We start from the raw sequence: 24523 nt of genomic DNA, 5'->3' as shown, positions 1-24523 counted from the left end.
TTATCTATGATCTCAGTTTCTTTGGAAATTTGTTTATAGTGACAATATACCATGGAGGGTCCCTCCAGTTATGAGCTTTTCTACTTGGTACTTATCAAACCAATGCAAGGCCAATTATTCTTTTGGACTTGAGTAACAATTCCTCTACATGCTCCTACCCTGTACTGAAAGTTTCAAGGTCCTCATTGAGATATGACACTCTCTCCACATCACATCGTGGTCACTGACACTAGTTTCAATATGCATATCCTCAATGAGGTCAGGTCAATTTGTTGCCATTCCAGCCAACATATTTCTATCATAAGCTGGTTTCCAAACTATCTGCTCTAGGTAATTTTCAGAGAAGACTTTTAGTAACGTCTCACAATATGTCTTGTCATGCCCACCACTAACAAAATTGCAAGTTTTCCAATCGATTATCAGATGATTACATTCTCCACCAATGATTACGTTATGACTGGCGAACTTACATACAAGAAAGCTGAGACTCTCTCTAAAGTTTTTGGTTACACCAGGAGATGAGTCTAGTGGGCAATAACAAGATCCAATTACCATTTTATGCCCAACCCCGATACCAAATCTTGCCCAAACAATCTTGCATGTGGCTTCAGTTTCTATCTCAGAGGATTTGACTTTCTTGTCTACTGTGACAAATAGACCATCTACATTTCCCATAATCTGTCCTTTTGAGAATACTTAAATTTCCCGAAAAATCTCACTGGTATCTATTTCAGGTTTCGACCAGCTTCCTGTACCTCAGATAAGTCCACGTAGCAGAATAATAATTGAAGAATGGGACCCAACATCATGGAGAAATGACAGTTATAAATGTACATTATGTTTTGCCCCTTAGCAACACTATGGACACGAATGTGACAGAAGCTGACAAAATTTCACACTGATGAAAGAAGTCACGGAAGACATGTAGCAAACTCTCCTGGTAAATGATGTCAAGGCAACAGAAGAATTCATCAAGTGGTGCCAGCACATTGAGAATATGCAACAGAAAATGTCAGACAAAACAGGTATGACTGGCTCCCGAATGTAGTCCCTATGTCAGTTGTGGAAGATAACCAAACCTCGTTTCTCTCATATCCCAGATCGTAAGAAGAGAGATACAGCAGTGTATGCTAGCCAGAAATGTCACACTGATTGCACAAGAGATAGCAGCCATGTATGTCAACCCATTACGCCAAGAGGTAATACACAATGTTGCAGAAGATGTGTATCAATCTTTGGCATCTATCTCCACCACCAGTTAAGCACACCATGAGGAATGACGTGGACTTACACCACTGCCAACAAATGACAATCCAGCTTCTGACCAATTTAGGTACAACCAACTCCTCCACCAAGTAAAACGCCCACAGAGAAACAGATATTTGGAGGGCGGAGGACAACACAACTGTCTGTTTTCAGTGTGAAGGGCCTGGATACATTGTGCGCTATTCTAGAGAAAGATGCCACAAACCTCATCCAACACAACAGTCCTATTCATGTCAGTCAACTGTGGACAATTATAGTTGATCTGTGATGTGAAGCTCATCATCATATCCTGGATTAAGTTGCTCCACAACGTGCCATAGCCATCGCCCTCTGCCACACAGTGGTGCAAGCAGCTTGCCTTGCCACCAAATTCAGGAAACCTAAGCGAAGAGACCATACATGGAGGTGAGGCCACCACAGATGAAAACCCTCCATGGGCGACAGTTACCAAAACGACAGCAAATCTCATTGACACCATCATCGGTGGCCAATCAGTCCGGGCACTAGTTGATTCAAGGTCTTCTTTTTCTGTAATGCTGAAAGCTTAATGTCACCAGAAGAAGAAGATTTTTCCATTATATGAAAGCAACTGTGCTGAAGGTCGCAAATGGGAGATACAGCCAGCCAATAGAGACATGTATTGCAAGAATAACTATCAGTGACTGAACACAGTCCTTCAAACTTGTCATATTAACAAAATGTAGTCATGATGTTATTCTTGGATGTGACTTCTTGCAGGTATCACAAGCAATCACAAACTGGGGAAGGTCAGAGCCCCAAAATGACAAAACTATTCCAACAAACACATACAACAAAGCTTGTTCCAAGCAGTTGTTTGCCTTTGAAGAATCAGTTATCCCATCATCATCAATCAAACAAGTTCCAGTCATCCACTGAGATGTACATTTCAACTGTGAAGCTTCTGATGCCTGCAAAAAACTACTCAGCTCACAAAAGAAACCTATATGCCAGCAATGATTGTAAGTGTTGCGCATGACGAAGGAGAACTTTGGACCACTAATCGTCATGAGCAGCCACAACTCATCCCTAAAGTTGTACGTGTAAAGACATCCAAGCCAGTCCAGGAAGGACATCACACAAGGGAATGGTCCAATAAGACAGGTCGAAACCTACCCCGAAATTTTTTACATAGGAAGAAGACAACGAAAGAAACATACTGTCAAAACTTTAGATGGTAAAAGGCACTGCAAGTATTTTGTGAAAAATGTTGAAGTTACACACTTTTGCCGCACGAAGAACAGCTTATAACAGTGATTTGTACAGCCTGCCCACCTAGCATGCAACTCGGTGAATCACTCACGCTGCGCCACATAGCGGAATTATCCAGAGCTCACAGACACCAGTTTTAAGCACCTAAAGCCAGGTTTCCAATGGAGCGAATGGAAGCAAACACAAGCAAATGAGCATTTTCACAGAATTCACTACCATTCACTTGTATATGGGTAGAACTGTTTATAATAGAGGGAACAGAAAAGCACAAGAGGTAGCAAACATGCCTATTAATGCTGTGTTGTTAGTTTCTGGAGCTAATATTCGGTAGGATAAAACTCTACTGTCAGAGCCATAACGTGAAACTTTGCTATTCAGGGAGGGTTATTTTGCATCGCGAGCGCACTGTTCTTGATGAAGTATGCAAAATGGCACAGGGAAGGAAGAATTTAAATGTCTCAGTTTGTATGGAAGCATGATACTCGTGGAGATCATGCACTTTACACAGAATTGCACCTCCATCTCTCCTTAGCATCGGTCCAAACTTTTCCTTGTATGTCGGCTGCCATTTTTCCATGGCTTCTCATTACCATTCAGGGAAATTTTTAAGCAAAACACTAATTACCAATGTTGAGAATCATCTCAAGCTGTTGTGACACAGCCACTGTTTCCACTACACATGTAAGGTCTAATGGTCATATTATTATTATTCTCCTCTCACTCTCCCCCCCCCCCCCCTCTCTCTCTCTCTCCTAAAACAAAAATGGTCCGGTGGCAAAGTGCGCGCTTCATGATCCAGAGAGCACGTGATCAAATCCCGATCAGACCACAACTTTTTCATTATGATTTTTAACCGAGCATTCACTTCTCACAGATGTTGGAGTGGTCACGAAATACATGTGGTTCAGATTCCATGTTAAACTACAGGTCTCCATTTTCCAATTAGGTAACTGGGGAAGGTTAGGGACACGTAAGTAGCTGCAGTGGCATCCAGTTGAAAGACCTGCAAGAGGCCTACCGTGTACACCAGACAGAATTATCTTTTGCTCGTGCTTGTTAGCTTGTTTGCTCCAGTGAAAATCTGGTTTAAACTATACAAACATATTTTTGAATAACTTCATATTGACAGTTCAATTCTTGCACATGTAATTCTCATAAAAGTGGCTAGCAGAGGAAATAAAATCATAACTGTGTTTGATGTCCCAGATGGCTTCCGTCAATAAGGACTTATAAATTGTTGAAATGAAATGTCTTGCAGTACAACATTTTATAACAATTCCTGTAGGCCATTCCTTATAATAATGTTGTACATTTGACTATCAGTGAAACAGATCTTTGTTTATTCCCTGTAGTCATCCTAAAAATACAAAGTGTCTACTGAATGACAGAAACAAAACATTTTTCTTGCACCAGGCACACTGGACAAAGGAAAAATTAATGCAGTCACGCACTTCACAGTAACCACTAGTTTCATTTAGACAGACCTGAAAGGGAGTCAGAAATGGTCCCGGCCATTGTTCTGCATATTCCACTGCTTACCAGGCATACTTGGATCAAATTTGTAAAACATGGCGAAGAAAACTGGTAATGCACTAATGACTGGAGCTTAAGAATACTGTTGCGCTGATAAATCTGAAATGAGAGAGAGGTATCGGAAATGTTGTTGTCTGATAATTTCCTGAAAAATGCTCTCCACTGTCAAAAAAATTCTTTGTCAAGAGATTGAACTGCACTAGTAGTTCCAGACGGAATCCACATTACATCTATAGATTTTTCGTCGTCGTCGACAATAAGAGAGGCGTCGTTATGTCCAGACCATGAATCCAACAAAAGCAACTAATTAGTTTCCACAGCTGGTAGGAATATGTTTTGAATGAAATGTTGAAAATTATTCTTTCCCATTTTTCCAGATCTCGATACGTTGATTACAAGATTTTTGCAACTAAACAGTCCATTTTTAATTTTTGGGTCTAATTTGCCTTGCGGTTCTTGAAGACAAATATTCAGCTGTGTAAACAGTAAATCACTCATACTTATCACTGGCATTAACATATATGAATGTGTCACTGCATTCATTGATTGGACAACCAACTCCGTGTTTTTTTCAACCTGAAATGACAAAGTGTGGTGTGCAAGCAGCTCTTTCATGGAAACTGACTGATCAGCATTATAAACAGCACCCAGTGATAACAGCAAGTTTCACCTTTACGTCAGCTGTGAATTTCTCTATAGCACTGTCTATCATGGCAGCTGCTGTACATGTTTGCGTGACGTTAACTTGGTAATTTTGTGACTTCCTACTCTGTACAATTTCTTGAACCCGCATAGCCAGGTCGATGATTCTGGAAATTAGCAATGCTCATGTCAGATGCAGTTTGGAGGGCCCAGTCTCATATATCCCCATCGATAATGGTGCATAGCCTCTTACGAGCAGTTCTAAATCTTCTGAACAGTTTTTCATTCAGATGGTTTCGGGTTTCCATTTGGCACATATTTCTTACTTCATGTAATTCATTCTTCCATTTGTACAGATCACACTCTGATTTTATGAAACAAAAACACCTTTGCACACTGCGTAACTTCAAGTGTTTTTTTCCTCCTTTGTTTAACTAATATTTCACTGCCTTTTCTTTGTCGCTGAAAGCTGTTGCAGTACGTGCTTTTTTAGGCTTGGAAGGTATTCTTCTTCAGAAGTGTTACTGGCACAACTGACATCGTCCGAACCACAATTCATGGAATCATCAGACTTATTTCCTATTTCTTCTAACATATCCACAATTTCAAATGAAATGTTAATATGATTTGAATGAATAGGAAGGAAATCAAGTAACAAATGACACATATGTATGTCTTCAGGAGAAGTAGGTGATTTTGGCTGGAAACAATGTTCTTCATATTTTATCATTGTTAAATTGAGAATGTTAATTGGATTCCACATTACTGTAAAACTGGAAGATAAAAAAAGGTACTATTAGCAGGCATGCCTTGTGAAAGCACAATAAATATTAATTCAGGTTTATCTGTAGTGACAATGCTTACCAATACTGCAAAAAGCAACTGATAATTTATAACAGATGTTACTTAAGAGGCTAATTCGAGAGAATAGTAACAATGTACTGCAGTGTCAGAGAAACTGTCAACGAATCGTAACCTGAGACATCCTTTACAAATTACGATCGGGTTGTGTTGTGTTTCCTGTTTACAAATGTACCATCGACCTCGGCTGAGTGTGTGCCTAGTTGCACATGCACAATTGCCACAGCGCCATCAGGGCTGTACATTTCTACTGCCACCTGGTGCACTATGAATGTGGCAATTTTCACTTTTTTTTTATACTTGCAGTGCCTCTTAGCAGATCAAATTTTGACAGTGCATTTCTTTCATTGTATTCTTCCTGTGTAAAAATTTCAGGGTAGGTTTCGATATGTCTTATTGGACCATTCCCTTGTTAGTGTCATTGACGAAAAATCATGCTCTGCTACCAATACAGACAACGCCAGGGAGAAAGGTATTATCAAATTGCTAATAGGATATGGATTGACTGAGGAACAATGCCAGTGAAGTGATTATGTGTCAATTTTCAAATGCTTTCAAATTTGGAGTAGAGAAAAGACAGACCAAGTGATCCATGATAAAACACTGGGACCATCCACCAATTAGCCAGCATTCGTAGTGTGTGTCACCAGCTGAACAACAGATAATCCAGGAGGAAGTGGAGATGATGCTGTATGTGACATCAGTGAACCTTCAGAAAGTTCTTGGTCCTCTACGGAGATCCTTGTGAAAAAGAAAAACAGCGCGTGGCATTACTGTGTCAACTACCACTGACTGAACAAAATCAGAAAGATATCAATCCAGTGCTGTGCATTGATGACACAATGGACTGTTAAAAGTAGCAAAGTATTTCCCAACTATGGGCATGCAATCAGGCTGCCAGCAAATTGAAGCTGATGAGGATGATAGAGAAAACAACTATAATCATAACTATTGACAATTACAAGTTCAGTGTTATGCTGTTTGGACTATGTAAGGCTCCAGGCACATTTGAATGTATGACGGACAACGTGCTTTGACACTATAAATGGACAATATGTCTTTTCTATTGCATGACGTTGTTTTCTTACAGACATCCTAAGAACATCTAAGCCTCCTGACAACAGTTGTGAAGTGTGTTCATACTGTGAGTCTCTGCCTGAATCCAAAAAGTACCTCTTCGTCAGCCAAGAAATAAAAATCTTGAGGCACCTAGTGAGGGGTGATGGAATCCATCCATATCCAGAGAAAATAAGAGCAATTACAATTTTCCAATGCCTCAGCACATTCATGATGTGAGAAGTTTTCTTGGATGTACTCATACTACCAGTGGTTCATAAACAACTTCTGTAGCAAGATATGTTTCTTGTAAGAACTGTTGCAGGGAGATGCCAAATTTTCCTGGAATGAGGTGCAAGAAAGATCTTTCCTTGTCCTTATGAATAGTTCTAACATTCTGCGATGAGAATGCCAAGACAAAACATCACACCAAAGCTAGCAGCTTTGGGATAGGGGCAGTTCTAAAACAAATTTAGGAAGTCCTGAAAAGGCAATAGCTCAAACTTCCAGAATATTCTCCAAGTACAATTAAGAAACACTGCCTTGTGGTTGTCTATCATCACCAAGTTGCAACCATATTTAATTGGCAAACCATTCATCATTGTGACACATCACCATTCTCTACACTGGCTGACTACCCTGAAGGACCCGTCAGGTCGACTAGCAAGATGAGCACTGAAGCTCCAGGTAAATGACATCGCAATGGAATACAAAAACGGTTGCAAACACAAGGAAACTGGGTGCCCTTCAGGCAATCCTTTGGCAAATCACAGTAGTGTGGATGATATTTCTGTCAAGCTACATTAAATGACATTGCTGCTGAACTGAGGGGAGATCCAGCATTACTGAAAACCATATAAATCTTTAAGGATGAGGAACTGACCAAAAGGAGGATTCCAGTTAATAAATGGAACATTATACAAGAGAAACTATGATCTGCTGGTGTGGAAATGTATGCTTGTTACAGCTCATCTGCAGCCAGCTATCCTGAAGTATATCCATGACATTCCAATATCTAGTCACCTGGGATTCTTGAAGATTCCAGATCGAATCAGACACAGGTATCACTGGCCTGGTCTCCAGTGATCCATTAAAACACTATGTGAGCCACTGCAAGGAACGTCAATGACAGGGCACATGCTCTGAGGCACCTAGCACCAATCCTGCCCTTGGCAGCACCATTCTACTGAATTAGAATTGACTTCATGGGGACTTTCCTGAAGCCGACAAATGGGAATCGATGGATAGCAGCCTACACTGTCTACCTCAGTTGTTATGCTGTCACCAAAGCTGCATTGACTCCTGAAGCTACAGGAAGTCCTAAGTTCCTTGTACAAGACATCATTTTTGAAACGTGGAGCATTCCATGCGATGATCTCTGATAGTGAAAATGTTTTCCATTCATGACAAATATCGGAGATAATTTCAGATTGCAACATCACCCACAAGATGACAACTGCCTCCCAGCCACAGATGAATGGCCTCACAGAATGCTTTAATAAGATATTGGCAGACATACTCTCAATGTACGTTAAACATAAAGACTGGGATGCAATACTGTCAGTCCTGACATTCACTTATAAACGCGATGAAGTAAGACCCTACAGACTTCACTCTGTCCTTCCTGCTCCACAATCATGAAGCTGAGGCAACAATGGATACACTGTTCCTGTTTCATCCAGATGATACTCAGAATGACAACATTAAAGCCTCATCACCAGGACCAAAGAAGCAAGGCAACTGGCTTGTGTACAGACCTTGGATGCCCAGGACAAAGACTGAGAACACTATGAAGTCTATCACTTGCCAGTGAGATACTGTTGGAGTCTTGGTATGGATTTTTTAGCCTGTATGGAAAGTAGGACTATCAGAAACATTATTAAAGTGCTACTCTGAACTACATCGCATCCTTTGTCACTCATCAGAAGTCACTTACGAAGTCTAAGATTACAAGCCTTCATCAAGATGACAAAGTGCTGAGACATTGTCCATGTCCTCCATATGACGACCTACTACAGTCCAAATGCAGACTGACAATGGTAAGTTCAAGGAAACTCAAGGCTCACAGTACTGACAGAAGCTTCAACAGGAGGGGCTACCACTGATGATCATTCTACTGGAGAGGATGTACCAACATGACCACAACACGAGGATCCACCAGGGCTGCCATAGAGAGGACCCTCAACAAGATCCAGATCTAAGGTGCTACTATTGGTTCCAATGAGGGCATCTGAAACAGCAGGTCACTGGTCCTGGACAGGAAGCTATGCTGCAAGCTCTGGTGCCATTAGTACAGAGTACTGGTCAGTGTCACTGGATGGTGTACTGTGGGTCTGGTTCGAAGTCGACTGCACGTAATTATTTATTATTTCATATTTATCATTTCTGGAAGGTGTCTGAAACTTTTATGCTTGTTATGTTTGTATATTTGGAAGGTTCAGTAGTTGTAGAAATTAGGCACACATATATAAGTGCACTCTCCTTCCAGAGATCTGATCGGTTCTGTTCTGGCTGGACACTGGTGTCAGTAATAAATGTGTTTTCATCGTTAAGTGTTGTATTTCACTGACGACCCTGCCTTCAGATATAGACTTGATTGTTGTTTCAATGGGACAATATTAACTCCTCTTTCATCTACACCACCTTACTGGGTCATTCCATGTCAGTTCAACCAGGGGCTCCAGCTCATAGTCTCAGATTTGACTGAAATTCAGTACACAAATTCTATCGTGTGTGGAACACTCATGTACAAAGTATTAGTTTCCCCTGCCAATTAGTTCCAGAATTATGACTTGTGAAAGAAGGTGGCGTGACCCGGAAATTGCAACCCGCATCTGGCAATCTATCTTCAGACCCAACTTCAGGTCTTAATAACTTTGGAACTATTCCACACAGTCCAGTGAAATTTTTACAACCCAGTAACATCAATTTAGAGAACACACTCTGTAAATCAAAACACCAACAACATATTTCTGAGGGAAAATAAAAAATTCCAAAATGTGATTAAAAAAATGTAATATGTTAAAAGGTATATATTGTAGGTGCCCTCTATGCCAAATATAATTCACTCAAAAAGGGTATAAATTTTTTTGTGGTAAGCTTAATGTGGCCTAAACACACACAGAACTCATCATGCCCATATCACTCACAAAAACTGAGTTACATGCACACAAAAATACAAAAATTTGAAAAATTACCTGAAAAACATGGATTTTTGAAGCGTGGTAGCACAAAAGGGACAAGTGGTATCCAAGCCAAATTTCACACACTGCATAAGTAGACCATAATGATATATATTTCAAAATTTCAGCATGTTGTTGCAGGACATTTGTGTACAATGGAAGTTGACAGATGTATTTGGTGATGTGGCCATTGTTCCACAACACAATTTTGTAAAAACATATCGTAAACTGTTCTGCCTCTTCTTATCCTCTCCCACAACTGTTTAATCACTAAGCAACAATATATAGATGGATTAACACAACCTATCATTAATGTTTAATCTGCACTGGAACTGTCATAAGAATATCTTCATAAGGAATCCAACACCTGTCTGCCAAATGTGGCCAATGAAATGATCTTGCTGGTCCTGCCAGTGCCATGAAGTTCACAACTGCTAAAAACCAGTTGATTGTGCTTTGAACAGAAGTTCTCCCACACTTTAGCTACTGTACTCTCTACATTGAGTGGCAAATTGTACTGTCTTCCTGACCCTGTGGTAGGCACTGGAACTGTCATAAGAATATGTTCAAAAGGAATCCAACACCTGTCTGCCAAATGTGGCCAATGAAATGATTTTGCTGGTCCTGCCAGTGCCATGAAGTTCACAAATACATCACCTTCTGCTTCACAGCACTCTGCAAGACATCCTAAGTACCATTTGTCATCATAAACAGCAATAACATAGCAACCTGGTTGTATGTTGCTGCTTTTGCTTCTGAATCCTGAGTCACACACACTGTGAAGACACGTGTTGTGCATGAACCATTAGTTATAACCAGACAGTCTGCTCATCTGCACATTGTCAGAGTCCGCTGGAGAGAAGTGATGATTGCTCCTTGTGCCCGCAACAGTTTTAACGTGTTCTAGTCTGCTTTTTAGCAACTCTTTGACAGATTTCACCTCATCTTTCGAAACATAGAATGACTGTACGCCAGAGATATTTTTCTGTATCCAGGTAAATAATTGAAGAGGTGTTAGAATGTGACCTTCTGTAGGTTGCTGCAGACTAGCTTGTGATGCCATGAGCTTAATGGTAGCAACAGTACCATCACATACATTTTTACCATGACTTGTTGCGAAAAAATTCCATTCTGAATGAATCTGAAAATCATGGTAATGCATGCATAAATTTTTGAGATTTTTACAGTTTTTGTACTGACTAGCTGCCCCATCACTGAAGTGTTTCGCAAAACGTATGTGAGGCAGCTTGTTTTTCACATATGCCATGACAGTGAGAATGTGGGCATGAACTGTAATGGCATCATGAATTAAACAGTCACTAAAAACGCACAAGTTCATGACAGACACATCACATGATTCACCTCTATAGTAAATCGCAAATGCCTGGAGAGTTGCTTGACTGTTGTCCCAATGCCAGCCGAAGTGGCCGTGCGGTTAAAGGCGCTGCAGTCTGGAACCGCAAGACCGCTACGGTCGCAGGTTCGAATCCTGCTTCGGGCATGAATGTTTGTGATGTCCTTAGGTTAGTTAGGTTTAACTAGTTCTAAGTTCCAGGGGACTAATGACCTCAGCAGTTGAGTCCCATAGTGCTCAGAGCCATTTGTTGTCCCAATGACATCCTTGGATGGCATCTTGAACTATAAATACATAATTCTCAGAAAAGTTTAGTATTACTATAATTTCATCTTGTTTCAAATTATCCTTAAAAAAACTGGAGATAAGCCGATTGTGCTGTTGCTGTGAAGCTGTGTGTGGTCAGTTTGTCCGTTTTTTGACAACACATTTCAACAAAATCTTCCACTGTACTTTGCTTTGTTTCAAGACTTGTGCAATCCATGTGTGTCCATTGTTTATAAAAAAACAAGTTCATCATCCATAAGGAGTTCACCATACAGTCTGTTATACATGTGTTCTGCAAGATTTGCCTTGCCAGGACACTTTTCACACCTGTGTATCATGCACTGGTAGGAACAGTCAAGCAACGCTCCAGGCATTTGCGATTTACTATAGAGATGAATCATGTGATGTGTCTGTCATGAACCTGTGCGTTTTTAGTGACTGTTTAATTCATGATGCCATTAGAGTTCAAGCAGCTTCATTGCACCTTTGTAATCCAGACCAGAATCCTTTATAGCAGCAAACATCAGCTTAGCATTTTAATGGGTCTCACATACACAAACATTGTGTGTGCTCCTTGCACTTACAGGCACAACCCATTTTGGCTGAAGATTGAAAAAAGATGATAAACTTACTTTGGTATTGGGATACTTTTCCTTGAATTCTACATATAGTTCTGATATGTTGCATAGCAACAGTCTTTTTCGCATTTTCACCGTTACGTAGCCTTTTTTTTTTTTTTTTTTTTTTCAGGCATTATTCGGCTGTAGTCATTATTCTCACAAAACTCCGACACTAGCACCTTTATTTCTGAACTCAATTGCTTACCCTGAGCCTGCTGAAGTTGTGGAAGCACTCCTTGGGTTGCTTTTATTTTCCTAGCCTGCTTTACCATATATGTAGAAACATTGAATTCCTTTGCCGTTTAGTCAATAGACCAGCTGGAAGTTGCAAGGGTAAGAATAGCTACTTTTTTCTGGCATGTGGATATGGCACATTTTTCTTTCAAATCATGCACAATTTTGTCCAAATCAGAGCATTTCTGGCATGATTTCTGTTCCTTTGGAGCAGATAGTTCTTCCTCTTCCACAATTAGTTTGTCAGCTATTTTGTGTTTTAATTCCATTTGAGCTTCTTGTAGTTTTCTTCTACCATAGCTGGGCCGTCTCTTTTCTCAACTTTGTGTGTCTTCATTGGAGACAAACCAAGAGCAGTCACTGAAGTATTTAATTGCTCATCCGCTGTGGTTGTAGGTAGCTGATACTCTTTGTCACTGTCATGTAAATTATCAGAATATTCTTCATTTTTTAGCAGTGTAACACACCTGGAACATAACTTTTGTCCTGGTTTCATGTTAAGTCCCATGCACTGATTCACTTTCAATACTGATTTTATATCAATTTCTCTGAGGGTACACTTCACTGTCTTCTTATGAATCCGAAATGGATCAAAACAACTTCTTTGTAGGAAAGAATACTTATCCAGAAACACTTTCATATGATGATAACAAACACTAAAGTTTCCTGGAACTGTACTTCTTGTGCCCACATTGTGTATCCCAGATCTCCATAGCAACAAATCTTGGTCCGATTCATCCAGATCATACAGTACAAAGCGAATGCCACATTTTGTTCCATATGTTGTTTTATGACATTCAGATATTTGTGCTCTACCAATACTGCGCCAGCGTGGCCGAGCGGTTCTAGTCGCTACAGCCTGGAACCGCGCGACCACTGCGGTTGCAGGTTCGAATCCTGCCTCGGGCATGGATGTGTGTGATGTCCTTAGGTTAGTTAGGTTTAAGTAGTTCTAAGTTCTAGGGGACTGATGTCCTCAGAAGTTAAGTCCCATAGTGCTCAGAGCCAATACTGCAACTTGTTTGAACAAGAGCACCACTAGTACACTCTTCTGCCTCCATACTGACTTTCCACAACAGTATTGGCCAGTTTGAACTAGAAACTTAAAAACATGAGTAACCTGTAATTGTTGCTTGTTTCCTTTGTTGTTCCTGCCTAACAATGACTCATTCTGTGCCTGAAAACTACCATTGTTTAACTTTCTGTTGCCTAACGGTTTCCAACAATTGCTGCAGCTTTATCTGAAACAAGCTGTCTGCATCATCACTATTACTTCCTAAATCATGTTAAAATAAACGTAACCAAATACATCTCTGTCAACTTTTATTGTACACAAATGCCTTGCAATAACAAGTTGAAATTTTGCCACATATTATATTATGGTCTAATTATGCAATGTTTGAAATTTGGCTAGGATATCACTTGTCCCTTTTGTGCTACCACACCTAGAAAATCCATGTTTTTCAGGTAATTTTTCAAATTTTTGTATTTTAGTGTGCATGTAACTCTGTTTGTGTGACTGATATGGGTAAGATGAGTTATGTGTGTGTTTAGACCACATTAAGCTTACCACAAAAAAATTTACACCCTTTTTGAGTGAATTATATTTGGCATAGAGCGCACCTACAATATGTACCTTTTAACGTATTACATTTTTTAATCACATTTTGGAATTTTTTATTTTCCCTCAGAAATATGTTGTTGGTGTTTGATTCATAGAGTGTGTTCTCTAAGTGGATGTTACTGGGTTGTAAAAATTTCACTGGACTGTGTGGAATAGTTTCAAAGCTATTAAGACCTGAAGTTGGGTCTGAAGATAGATTGCCAGATGTGGGTTGCAATTTCTGGGTCACGCCACCTTCTTTCACAAGCCATAATTCTGGAACTAATTGGCAGGGGAACTTAAAATTTTGTACAAGGGTGTGCTAAATTTCAGCCAAATCTGAGACTGTCAGCTGGAACATTTTCTCAAATTGGTTGAATTGACGTGGAATGACTCTACTGTCAGATCCTAAGGCTCTGAAAATATTGCCCCAAAGTAGTTGAGTTTCTATAACCCTTATTATTTGGTCAAGCTGAAGTTTACTCAGTCCACTACTCCCAACATTCTTTCAGCAGCACCAGTACACAATCATCCCTGAAACTTGTAAATGTCAGTATGGCTTCCAATTCGTTAGCCACAGTACTCAAGGCTGCAAGGGTCCAAAGATTTTGATAACACATCAGCAGTGCTAAAGCTCGGCAGAGATAGGGCCATGGCAGTCCCAGGTCCAATTTCTGAGCCTAGAATCACCACCATCGCTACCACTACTAGTTTGCATGGCAGCAGTCCTCAAGTAAATACTGTCCTTTAGCAGTCAGTCTGTCTTTGCTTGATTCGTAATATATCCAAGTCATGCCTAGAGTGCTGCAGACACTGAATCCCCACGCTGTCTACAGTGTAGGATGTAGAGTAGCCCAACACTATGTGTCCCCACAAACTGCCCTATCAAGAAAGTTGCCTTATGGACACCAAGTGTTGCAAAACATGAATGTCTGGTTTGGACACTTGGATATCCCAACATTAGTCTACTTAATCCTTCTAAAATGTAATTAAGAACCTACCAGCCAGTTCATGGAAGCCCTGTCTCAAGTTGTGTGCACAGAAAGAGCAATCGCAAAAAGCAAAAGTATGGTCACAAGAAGTGAATACATTTTATTTGAGAACAAAATTATCAGTTACATAAAAACAAAGTATGGAGAAAACAGTTTTTTAAAATTGGTTTATGTCAATCTGAACAGGACAGATCCAAAAATATGTAAGCTTCCGTTACTTACTTCCCCACTTTATCTCTGTCAGACACACATCCTCTCCTTGTTCACAAGTCTTTATGGTGTTGAGGCACTTCTCTCCATTTGTCTCCTGTGATGTGCACACATAACATTCAAGACTTTCACCTGTGAGCGAATAAACAAACAAATAAAATAAATAACTAAAATATGTCACAAAGTTTCCTAATCCAATCAGTATGATGCGACTAAAGATAAGATTGATTTAAAACAGAAAAATCATAATTATCAGCTGAAAAACCTATTCTAATAAGTGTTGCAGACCATCACCAATAGAGAAATAACAAGTTACGAATGAAGAATTAAATTTATAAGATCATTATTCTAAATAATTTCTTTGTATTCACAACTATACATTGCAGAAAATAAAATTGCATAAACTGTAAATACTTATAAGAGAACTTTATTATCACTTATCAAATGATGTTTACTTCATAGCCCACTTGAAAATGAACAGATAATTTACACCAATGTTATGAACACATTCCTCATACCTAAACACAAATCTTATGAACAATCAACCCATTCAGTCAATCATTACACAGGCTGAACCTGAACTCACCAAAACAATTTTGGAGGTTGTTCAAGGATATCTCCTGAGTACTTTAATGTAAGGGACCCATGGTCTCTGTGGCTCGTTACAGAGTAAACACATTTAGTTTGATTTTGTACTTCCACTTACCATTACATCTCTGCTGCATAAAAATATCTGCACAACACTGCAAATGTTGACAGTATAAGCTGTGTGTCTTGTTTTGGAAGAAAAAAAATTTTTGTTTCATTCATGGTAATTGCTGCTGACTATAGTACTTCCTGCTTTATTCTTCATCTTTAATTTTGCATTCAAAAATGTTCAAATGTGTGTGAAATCTTATGAGCCTTAACTGCTAAGGTCATGAGTCCCTAAGCTTACACACTACTTAACCTAAATTATGCTAAAGACAGACACACACACCCATGCCCGAGGGAGGACTCGAACCTCCATCGGGACCAGCCGCACAGTCCACGACTGCAGCGCATGAGACTCTTCGGCTAATCCCGCGCGGCAATTTTGCATTCAGTAGTGCTCAGTCCTGCTTGTCTTGGTTTAATTTTCCCAGCAGTGTTAGTTGCACATTAAAAGTTATTCACTGCAGTATGAATAGGTTTACTAGGAAGAGTTGATCAATATACACCTCATGTATAGATCCACTGAATGCAATAGAAGAGCAACACTACGATGCTTTGCTGAGCTCTTCTTGCAGCAACAGCAATCAAATCCTGGTGTCTTACATTCTGAATTTTTGTTACAAATGGAGGGAGAATTTCTTCAGGTTCTGGGCTAAGATGCCATGGCATTATATTGTGAATGAGATCTCGACACCGACCAGCATGATGAGCTACTACAAATACTGTTCTCATGAGGAGAAGCTGATGAGACTAATGTTAATTCCTCTGCTTTCGATATACTATTGCAAGCATGAAAAAACCTGGAACTACATTTAACAGATGCAATATTAGTAGAATAGTGCACCACGTACGAGAATATTTTTGTGAAGCTCTGACACACAGTTTCATACAGCAACTAGCAAGCATATTTTATTTTTCCAAAATGTTCCTCATAAGACCCATACTATCATGGTTTCTTACTTTCCTTCAGTGAACCACAAGGTTTAGGACAAGGTAGTGCCAAAAGCTTTAGTTTTTCAATGTGAGATCTGAATTAATTTATTGTACACTACAGTGATACAGTCATTACCAGTAAGCTTCTTGTGTTCCCCTTTCTTCCCACCTTGGCAAGGACTCCACGACAGCTGGGGGAGGACAGGCAGGTCTTTTTAAGGTTACAATAACTTAATTTCTGATCCTTGTGGTCCGAAATCAACAGTAATGTTTCCCTTTTTTTATCGTATTTTTCAATCAATTAGCCTTCCCTCCCATTTACAGGGTGACACTTATTGAACTACGTGAAATAAAATTGTTATAACTTCCGAACAGTTTTTGTTAGGACGTTCACACAGCGTGGTTGACCATGGGGCATGATAAGAATTAGTATGCGCATTGAAGTTTGGTTTAACGACGAAGCCCACTTTCATTTGGATGGGTTTGTCAATAACAAAAATTGTCACATTTGGGGGACTGAGAATCTGCGATTCGCGATCAAGAAGTCTCTTCACCCTCAACAGGTGTCTGTGTGGAGTGCAATGTCCAGTTACGGAATAACTGGTGCGATATTTCTAGATGGCACAGAGACTACCGAATGGTACGTGAAGGTTTTGAAAGATTGATTTCATCCTCATCATCCAAAGTGACCCTGATTTTGACAAGATGTGGTTCATACAAGACAGAGCTCAACCCCATCGAAGCAGGAGAATGTGTGACGTCCTGGAGGAGCACTTTGAGGACCGCCATTGGCATCGGCATCAACTGGCTGCCATACTCTCCAGATCTGAACACGTGTCACTCCTTTTTGTGGGGCTACATTAAAGACAAAGTGTACAGTGATAACCCCAAAACCATTGCTGAGCTGAAAACAGCCATTCAGGAGGTCATCAACAGCACTGATGTTCCAACACTTCAGAATTTCACTATTTCTCTGCGCCTCATCATTGCCAAAGATGGCAGGCATATCGAACATGTCATAACCTAAATCTGAGTATCTGTAGTGACATTTACATGTTGAATACAGTGTGTACATACCGTAGTTTGTAACTAATTTACATTTTATTCAAATAGTTCAATCATTGTCACCCTGTACTAAGTTCTTTTGGTGAGAAGATGGCAACAAAGCTTGGTGGCATGTATGTTGGTGGTATTTAATCTGCAAGATGGATGGGAGAAGAGACCACAACATTCTTTAAATTACCAGAACACACTCCCTGATAAGCACAGTCCCATCACAAAGGGTACATATTTATAAACAGAGGAAACAGCAGACTCAGTTTTGTTGACTGTGACATTTTTGTTGTAAGCATTTTCAGTGGTAAAGTGAAAAATGTAATTAACAGAAACTACAAGGATTTGAACATTGTTTTTGTCTCAGTAAACAGTACACATTTAATCACCTTTATTCCCTGGACCTTTTTCTACTTTCAACAAATCAAAAAGTCTCTCTTCCACAGTGGATATTTGTCCAAATATTTTAGGCAAATGTCTGGGGTTGCATCTGCCACACTTAACATACATGCTGCTTACCCATAGTTCCTAAATTAGTATGACCTTTACAAGTTAACGTCGGCCACATTCTTGGCTTTTGAAACAACATGGTTACTTACATATAAATGAATTTTAGGATGATGAATGCTCTCCTAAGACAATATTTATCCAGATAGTAAGCTTCTCTAAGGAGTTAAAGAGAAAGAAAATTCATGTGGAAATCATTTATTAGCTCACCAATTATTAACTCTTTTTTTTTTCAGAGATGTGCAACAATAAAGAATCAGTGTCATAAAAGTCTGACATTTGTGATTATAACCCACAGGTCACTTTTGTCTGTACATCTCAGTCGCAACTAAACTGTTAATCAAACAAGAAAGTCTTTAGGTATAAGATGAGAAGGAAACTGCTGTGAAAAAAATCAGGACTGTAGAATAGCGGGTCAAACGTCATTCAGCCAAACTCTTGCAGAAAACATGTTTTGTACTGAGCTGTATGTGGACAAGTACTGCCGTGTATCAATGCTACAAATTTAACTTAGCATCCCACTCCTTTTTTTCTGACTGGACAAAATTTTAGTATTTCACAAAAACAGTCCAGTGTTTAATGTTTCACTTCCAAGCAGGAAGTCTATCAGCAAAATGCCCTTCATGTTTTTGAAACACCATTAACACCCTTTCCATGCTGACACCACTTCCTAGAACTCATTTCTTACACAGAGATCCTTACTGGGGTGCCAACAGAATGAGCTATGCTTGGTACTTGACATAAAATGAGCAATCCAGTGTTCTTGCCAACATTTTGATTTGTAGAAAATTGCCTGCACTACAGCTCACTACGTAGCTGCTCAATACGCCTGTGCCATACAACAGACAGAACTAACAAATTTCAATCAACACTACATTCTTTACAATGAAAATTTTACCACTCATTTAATATCTTTGCAACCCTATATACCCATACGTCAATCAATACACATCAAGTTATTGTAGACAAATTTCTGTGGAAGGTGAAAAAGTAAGAAAGAAGTACTAAAAAAACTAAATTCCATCCAAACAGGCCCCGGAACCCCAACAGTACCAAGTGCCCGGAGGTGTCAGCAGGTGTGTATATCACCTGATGGAACATCAGTCACGAGAGTCAGTTGAAGTGCATATCAATTCCAATCTAAAATCCCATTCTACACAGCAAGCATGGGGCATTTCACAGTACTTTCAGTAGACACTTGACATCTGAAAGTTAGACTTACCATTCCTCCTGTTGTTTAATAGCTGCCACAGAGCTTTTAATTTCCAGTTATGCCTACTCATGTGAGACAGTATTATCAGCACCTGACAAGTACTTAAAAAGGGGCCTCATTGTGTGTCTCGAACAGTCTGGCTGGTTGAATCCTGCAATATCCAGATTTGATGAGCATTCAAATGTAACAGTAGCCTGATGGTGGACTGCATGAGTGTGCGAGGGCAGGTATATGCATCATGAAAGTTCTGGCCAACTACATATGACTGCCACAAGGGACGACGATTGTATTGCACACCAAGCACATTGTAACCCCATCACATCTGCACCTACCATTCGAGAATAAGTAATAGACTTCCTGCAACATTCTGGGCTGTCCCACACCATGGGTTGGAGACCAGCAGAATACAGACAAGGGAATTACCAGCCTATGCATATGCTTCCATAACACTGCTAGACTGTCAACCATACATTTGGAGTTGTGCCGTGTCTGTGAAGCTTGGGCTGCTGATGAATGGAATCACATTTGATTCTGCATTATTCTGGATGACCATTGTGGACAAGTATAGTGGTGACTTTGGGAAGGGTTCCATTATTTTGGAAAGGCACAGCGTTGTTAGTCATGGTGTCACAGTCCGGAAAGCCATCAGGTAGAACTTTACATCATTGCCCGTAGTGACTGAGGGAATCCTGATGGCGCAACAACACATCCTCAACCTCCTGAATCCTCATGTATTCTCTCTCTTGTGACAGTATTGTGATGCAATTTTTCAACAGGATAATGGTTGTCCAAAAACGGCATGTCTCTCCATGAACTATTGACATGTTGTTGAGGTGCCTCCATAGCCAAAAATATCCCCAGATCTGTCCCTGACAGTACGCTTGTGAAACCAGGTTGGATGTCAACTGTGCCCCAGTGCCAGATTTTAGGATACCAAGGACGAGTTAGAACAGTTGTGGGCCAACTTGCCAAAGAAGAGGATACAATGGCTTTACAACACCTTTCCTAAGTGAATCATTTTGGGCTTCCAGGTCAGAGAAGGTGCAACATCTTAGCTCAAACTGTCAAGTTATTTCTAAATTTCACTAAAATTTGTAATCACTGAAACAATATCACATTCCCTCTCAATCTGGGAAATTTCATTTCATTTCTCTCTCCCCTTCTGAGTGTTTCACTATATTTTCTTTCTTTGGCAGACAGTGCATTTATTCCATAACAAGCTTCACTGCTGACAATCATGTGCACTATGAAGTCAATGGAATGCATAAGGATCACAACACATGAAGAAGGACTGACCTCCATTGTGATTTCAAACATCTAACTCAGGTATACAAAGGTGCACAGCACTTCAGTATTAACATATTAACTGTTCACACAAATCAATTTGACATTGGACATGGCAGCCGAATAGAGCGACCGTAAAGGCATCAAATGTCTATATAGTAACAGCACATTATTTAAAAATAAAATAAAGCTGTATACGCCTGAAAAACCTTTCATTTATTAGATGAATTTTTTCATACAGTGTTTTTCACATTTTACGTGTACATTTCTAGTGCTCGTTATGAACCGTACTGTTGTGCAATATGTGTTAATCCTTGTGTGACAGCCCTATCTTTTTTCTCCACTTTGATTCTGTCTGTTACACGTTCTGTGTAATTTACATTTTACATATTCTTTAACTTACTTCACATCCCAGCATTACACAAGCATAAAAGGATATACCAAATTAAATAAATAGTTCAGCAGACATATATTTTTACAGTGCATATTTTATATTCTGATAAGACGTATCTGTTAGTTTAAATATTTTTCCATCCATCTTAGATAATAATCAGATGAGTGTGGTAACTATTTTGAATGTGAATGTGTGTGTGTGTGTGTGTGTGTGTGTGTGTGTGTGGAAAGAGAGAGAGAGAGAGAGAGAGAGAGAGAGAGAGAGAGACTGACTGCAATGTCGGCTGCATCAGAATAGAGTTTATCACTGTCAAAGTAATTGGTTGTTTGTTCACTGTATTACCACACCAAGCACTGGTGTAGTACAGAGAAGTACAGAATGAAAGATGCTTTAATGGACTGCTGGATTTGTTTCAAATTTTGATGTTAAGAAACATCCTGGTATTGCTCCATTTTGGGGAAAAGAGTGAGAAAACCACCTTTAATGGCTTGAGCATGTTCTTAGTATAGATGACAATACAGTGGTGAAGCCAGGCTACATAAAGGTGTCCATGAAAAGAGGTACATACATCGTTTTTGTTTCAATGCTCTTGCAGTGACCCTGTTTGCATATAAAATTACTGAAAATAAGGTCCACCGATTATCCAAATGACCATTTCTTTCATCTCAAGCCAAGGATGTTTCAGCACTTTTCTGCCATCATCAAGGGATAATCTTTATTCTAATCTTTAAGGACCATCTGCACATTATTAAATATATTGGTATGACAAACTCCCAGCATCTGATAATGTGCAGAGGGTCCTACACCAGGAAAAACATTAAGATTTGAATAAACAAGAAGACGAAAGGTCTGTGTAGCACACTGGATGATGCACGTTGAGGAGCAATTTAAGTACTCCATCACCCTCACATTGTGCTGCCATGACAAAAGTACTTTGAATTTTAAATCAACCAACTACAGAAATAAAAGTCAGACATGCTTCCCAATGTATTTCAACCTTCCTTCTCTGAGGAGTCATAGGTAGTGCCCACGATGACAATGAATTACCAAATTACTCATTTCAAAACAAATTACAAAATTAAAAAACAAGCTACTCTATAAGTAATAAAGCATCGTCAGACTGCTTAAGTTGGCAGTGGTCACACAAAAAACACTAGTAGCCTAATGTATTCCAACTTGAGTCATTCCAGACTCAAAGATTCAACAATAAGGAAAAGTTTTACACACAGTGCACAGTGATCTTCACACCAGCAAAGAACAAAACTGTGTAAAATAGAAACAACAGATCCATATGAGAAATCTTGCACCATGACAGTTTAAATGATAAGTGTGGAGAAAAAATTCACTAGAAATTAATGGAATCTAGGCTTGAAGTCAGCCACTTTGTGTGCTACATGCTTGGTTTCTTCAAGTTACATTTAACATAGCAAAACTCTGAAAAAGCTACTCTTCCATCAGTTATATTAAACAGCTGCTGTTTGCATACAGTTGCTAGCTTAGTATTCTACATGGCCACAGCCAATTATTATTGGCCGACCACCTGTCCTACACTCTCAAAGCATGTTATGTATGCCGTGTCTTGCATATCTTGAGCCATTAATTTGCATTGTATTACAGTTACAAATCCTTTATCAATGTGAGATTATTTGTGAACATAGCAAAACTCTGAAAAAGCTACTCTTCCATCAGTTATATTAAATAGCTGCTGTTTGCATACAGTTGCTAGCTTAGTATTCTACATGGCCACAGCCAATTATTATTGGCCGACCACCTGTCCTACACTCTCAAAGCATGTTATGTATGCCGTGTCTTGCATATCTTGAGCCATTAATCTGCATTGTATTACAGTTACAAATCCTTTATCAATGTGAGATTATTTGTGGATAAGTACATATAAATAAGAAATTAAAATCATATATCACTAACTGGATTCCTCAATCCTTGAATTCAGACAAATTGTACATGTATATCATTCATCTGGGATTTTCACTGATTAAAATATAACATCCCCGAGGAGTTATGCTTTCATTTTGTTTTTGAATGTATTTTACTCGTTTATTCCAAAAATATATATGTATTCATTTTCAAAATATATATACTCATCTGTGCTTTGGTTTTATATTGATTCCAAAAATATTACAGAGAAGAACTTTCTACACATCATAATGAATTAATAGGTAATATTACAAAGACCTTAAGAGTCATATCAGACATTAAAAGCATCAATACATATTAATGTAACTTATGGTATCGAAAAGTACTGAACACAAAGTATATAGTAGTATATAGTCATAACTGTATTATTACAAGTTCAGACACACATGCTTTTGGTTTTGTTTATATACACTGTGCTGCAACATTGTTGTGATCTTCAGTCCAAAGATTGGTTAGGTGCAACCCACATCCATTTCAACTCATTTTCCCTTATACCTCCCTCTAAAGTCCCCACCATACTTCCTTCCATTATTAAATTGACAATTCCTTAGTGCCTCTGGATGTATACTACCAACCAATCCCCTATTTTAGTCAAGTTGTGTAACAAATTTATTTTTTCTCATTATGTGTTATTCAATATACCCATCTAATTTTCGGTATTCTTTTATAGTTCCTCATTTCAAAAGCTCCTATTTTCTTCTTGTCTGGACTGCTTATTGCTGACGTTTCACTTCCAGACAAGGATGCACTCCACACAAATACCTTCAAAAATGAATTCATAAAAATTAAATTGATATTAGATATTAACACTCTGCGTTTTACACTCTGTCTACTTCGGCCATGATCCGTTACTTTGCTGCCAAAATAGCAAAACTCATCTAGTACTTTTACTATCTCATTTCCTAAACCAATTCTCCACGCATCACCTGATTGAATTTCTCAACATTCCATTAGGCCCTACCCTTCCTTTAATTTTGTTGGGGCTTATTTTCTGATTTCTTTTCAAGGCCCTGTCTATTCCAATCGACTGCTCGTCCAACTCCTTTACTGCCTCTAACAGATTTACAATGGTATCGGTAAACCTTACACTTTTTATTTCTTCTACCTGTCTCAATAACATATATTAATTAAATGGTTACTTCGATATCTATTAACATCTTACGACTGTCAGAAATGAATGATGCTCACCGTAAACGACAAATAACAATATGATGCCAAGACCTATGGGAAGTCTTTCCAAAATCCACATATTGATACCTTACTTTCACTTCAACAACTCATACCACACCCTACAATATTTGTAAACTTTAATTCTTTGTCAAAGATGTTGCGCGTCGTCGCAGACACACCATACCGCATGCCGATAATTTTGATGAGAAGTCGAGAGTTTCGTTGAGAACAACGTAAACGTTTTAAGTAATTCGTGTCAGTGGTTGAAAATAGTTTCAACAATAGTCTTTC

At 39.1% G+C, this 24523-nt stretch overlaps 1 protein-coding gene across 1 annotated transcript in view; it reads right to left on the bottom strand.

Annotated features, from left to right (window-relative positions):
* Positions 1–24394, bottom strand: part of LOC126474114 (uncharacterized) — a 30095-nt gene extending 5701 nt beyond the window's left edge. Inside the window, exons 1-2 of the mRNA XM_050101543.1 lie at positions 24251–24394; positions 15063–15182 (exon numbers count right to left, since the gene is read on the bottom strand). Of these exons, the coding sequence (XP_049957500.1) occupies positions 15063–15182; positions 24251–24311 (181 nt within the window). The 5' untranslated portion in view covers positions 24312–24394. The remainder of the gene's footprint in view (positions 1–15062; positions 15183–24250) is intronic.
* Between the last annotated feature and the right edge of the window lie 129 nt (positions 24395–24523).

The sequence above is a fragment of the Schistocerca serialis genome, chromosome 1 (assembly GCF_023864345.2).
Source record: "Schistocerca serialis cubense isolate TAMUIC-IGC-003099 chromosome 1, iqSchSeri2.2, whole genome shotgun sequence".
NCBI lineage: Eukaryota > Metazoa > Arthropoda > Insecta > Orthoptera > Acrididae > Schistocerca > Schistocerca serialis.
Note: the sequence above shows the minus strand (reverse complement) of the source record. Positions and strands in the feature narration are given on the sequence as shown.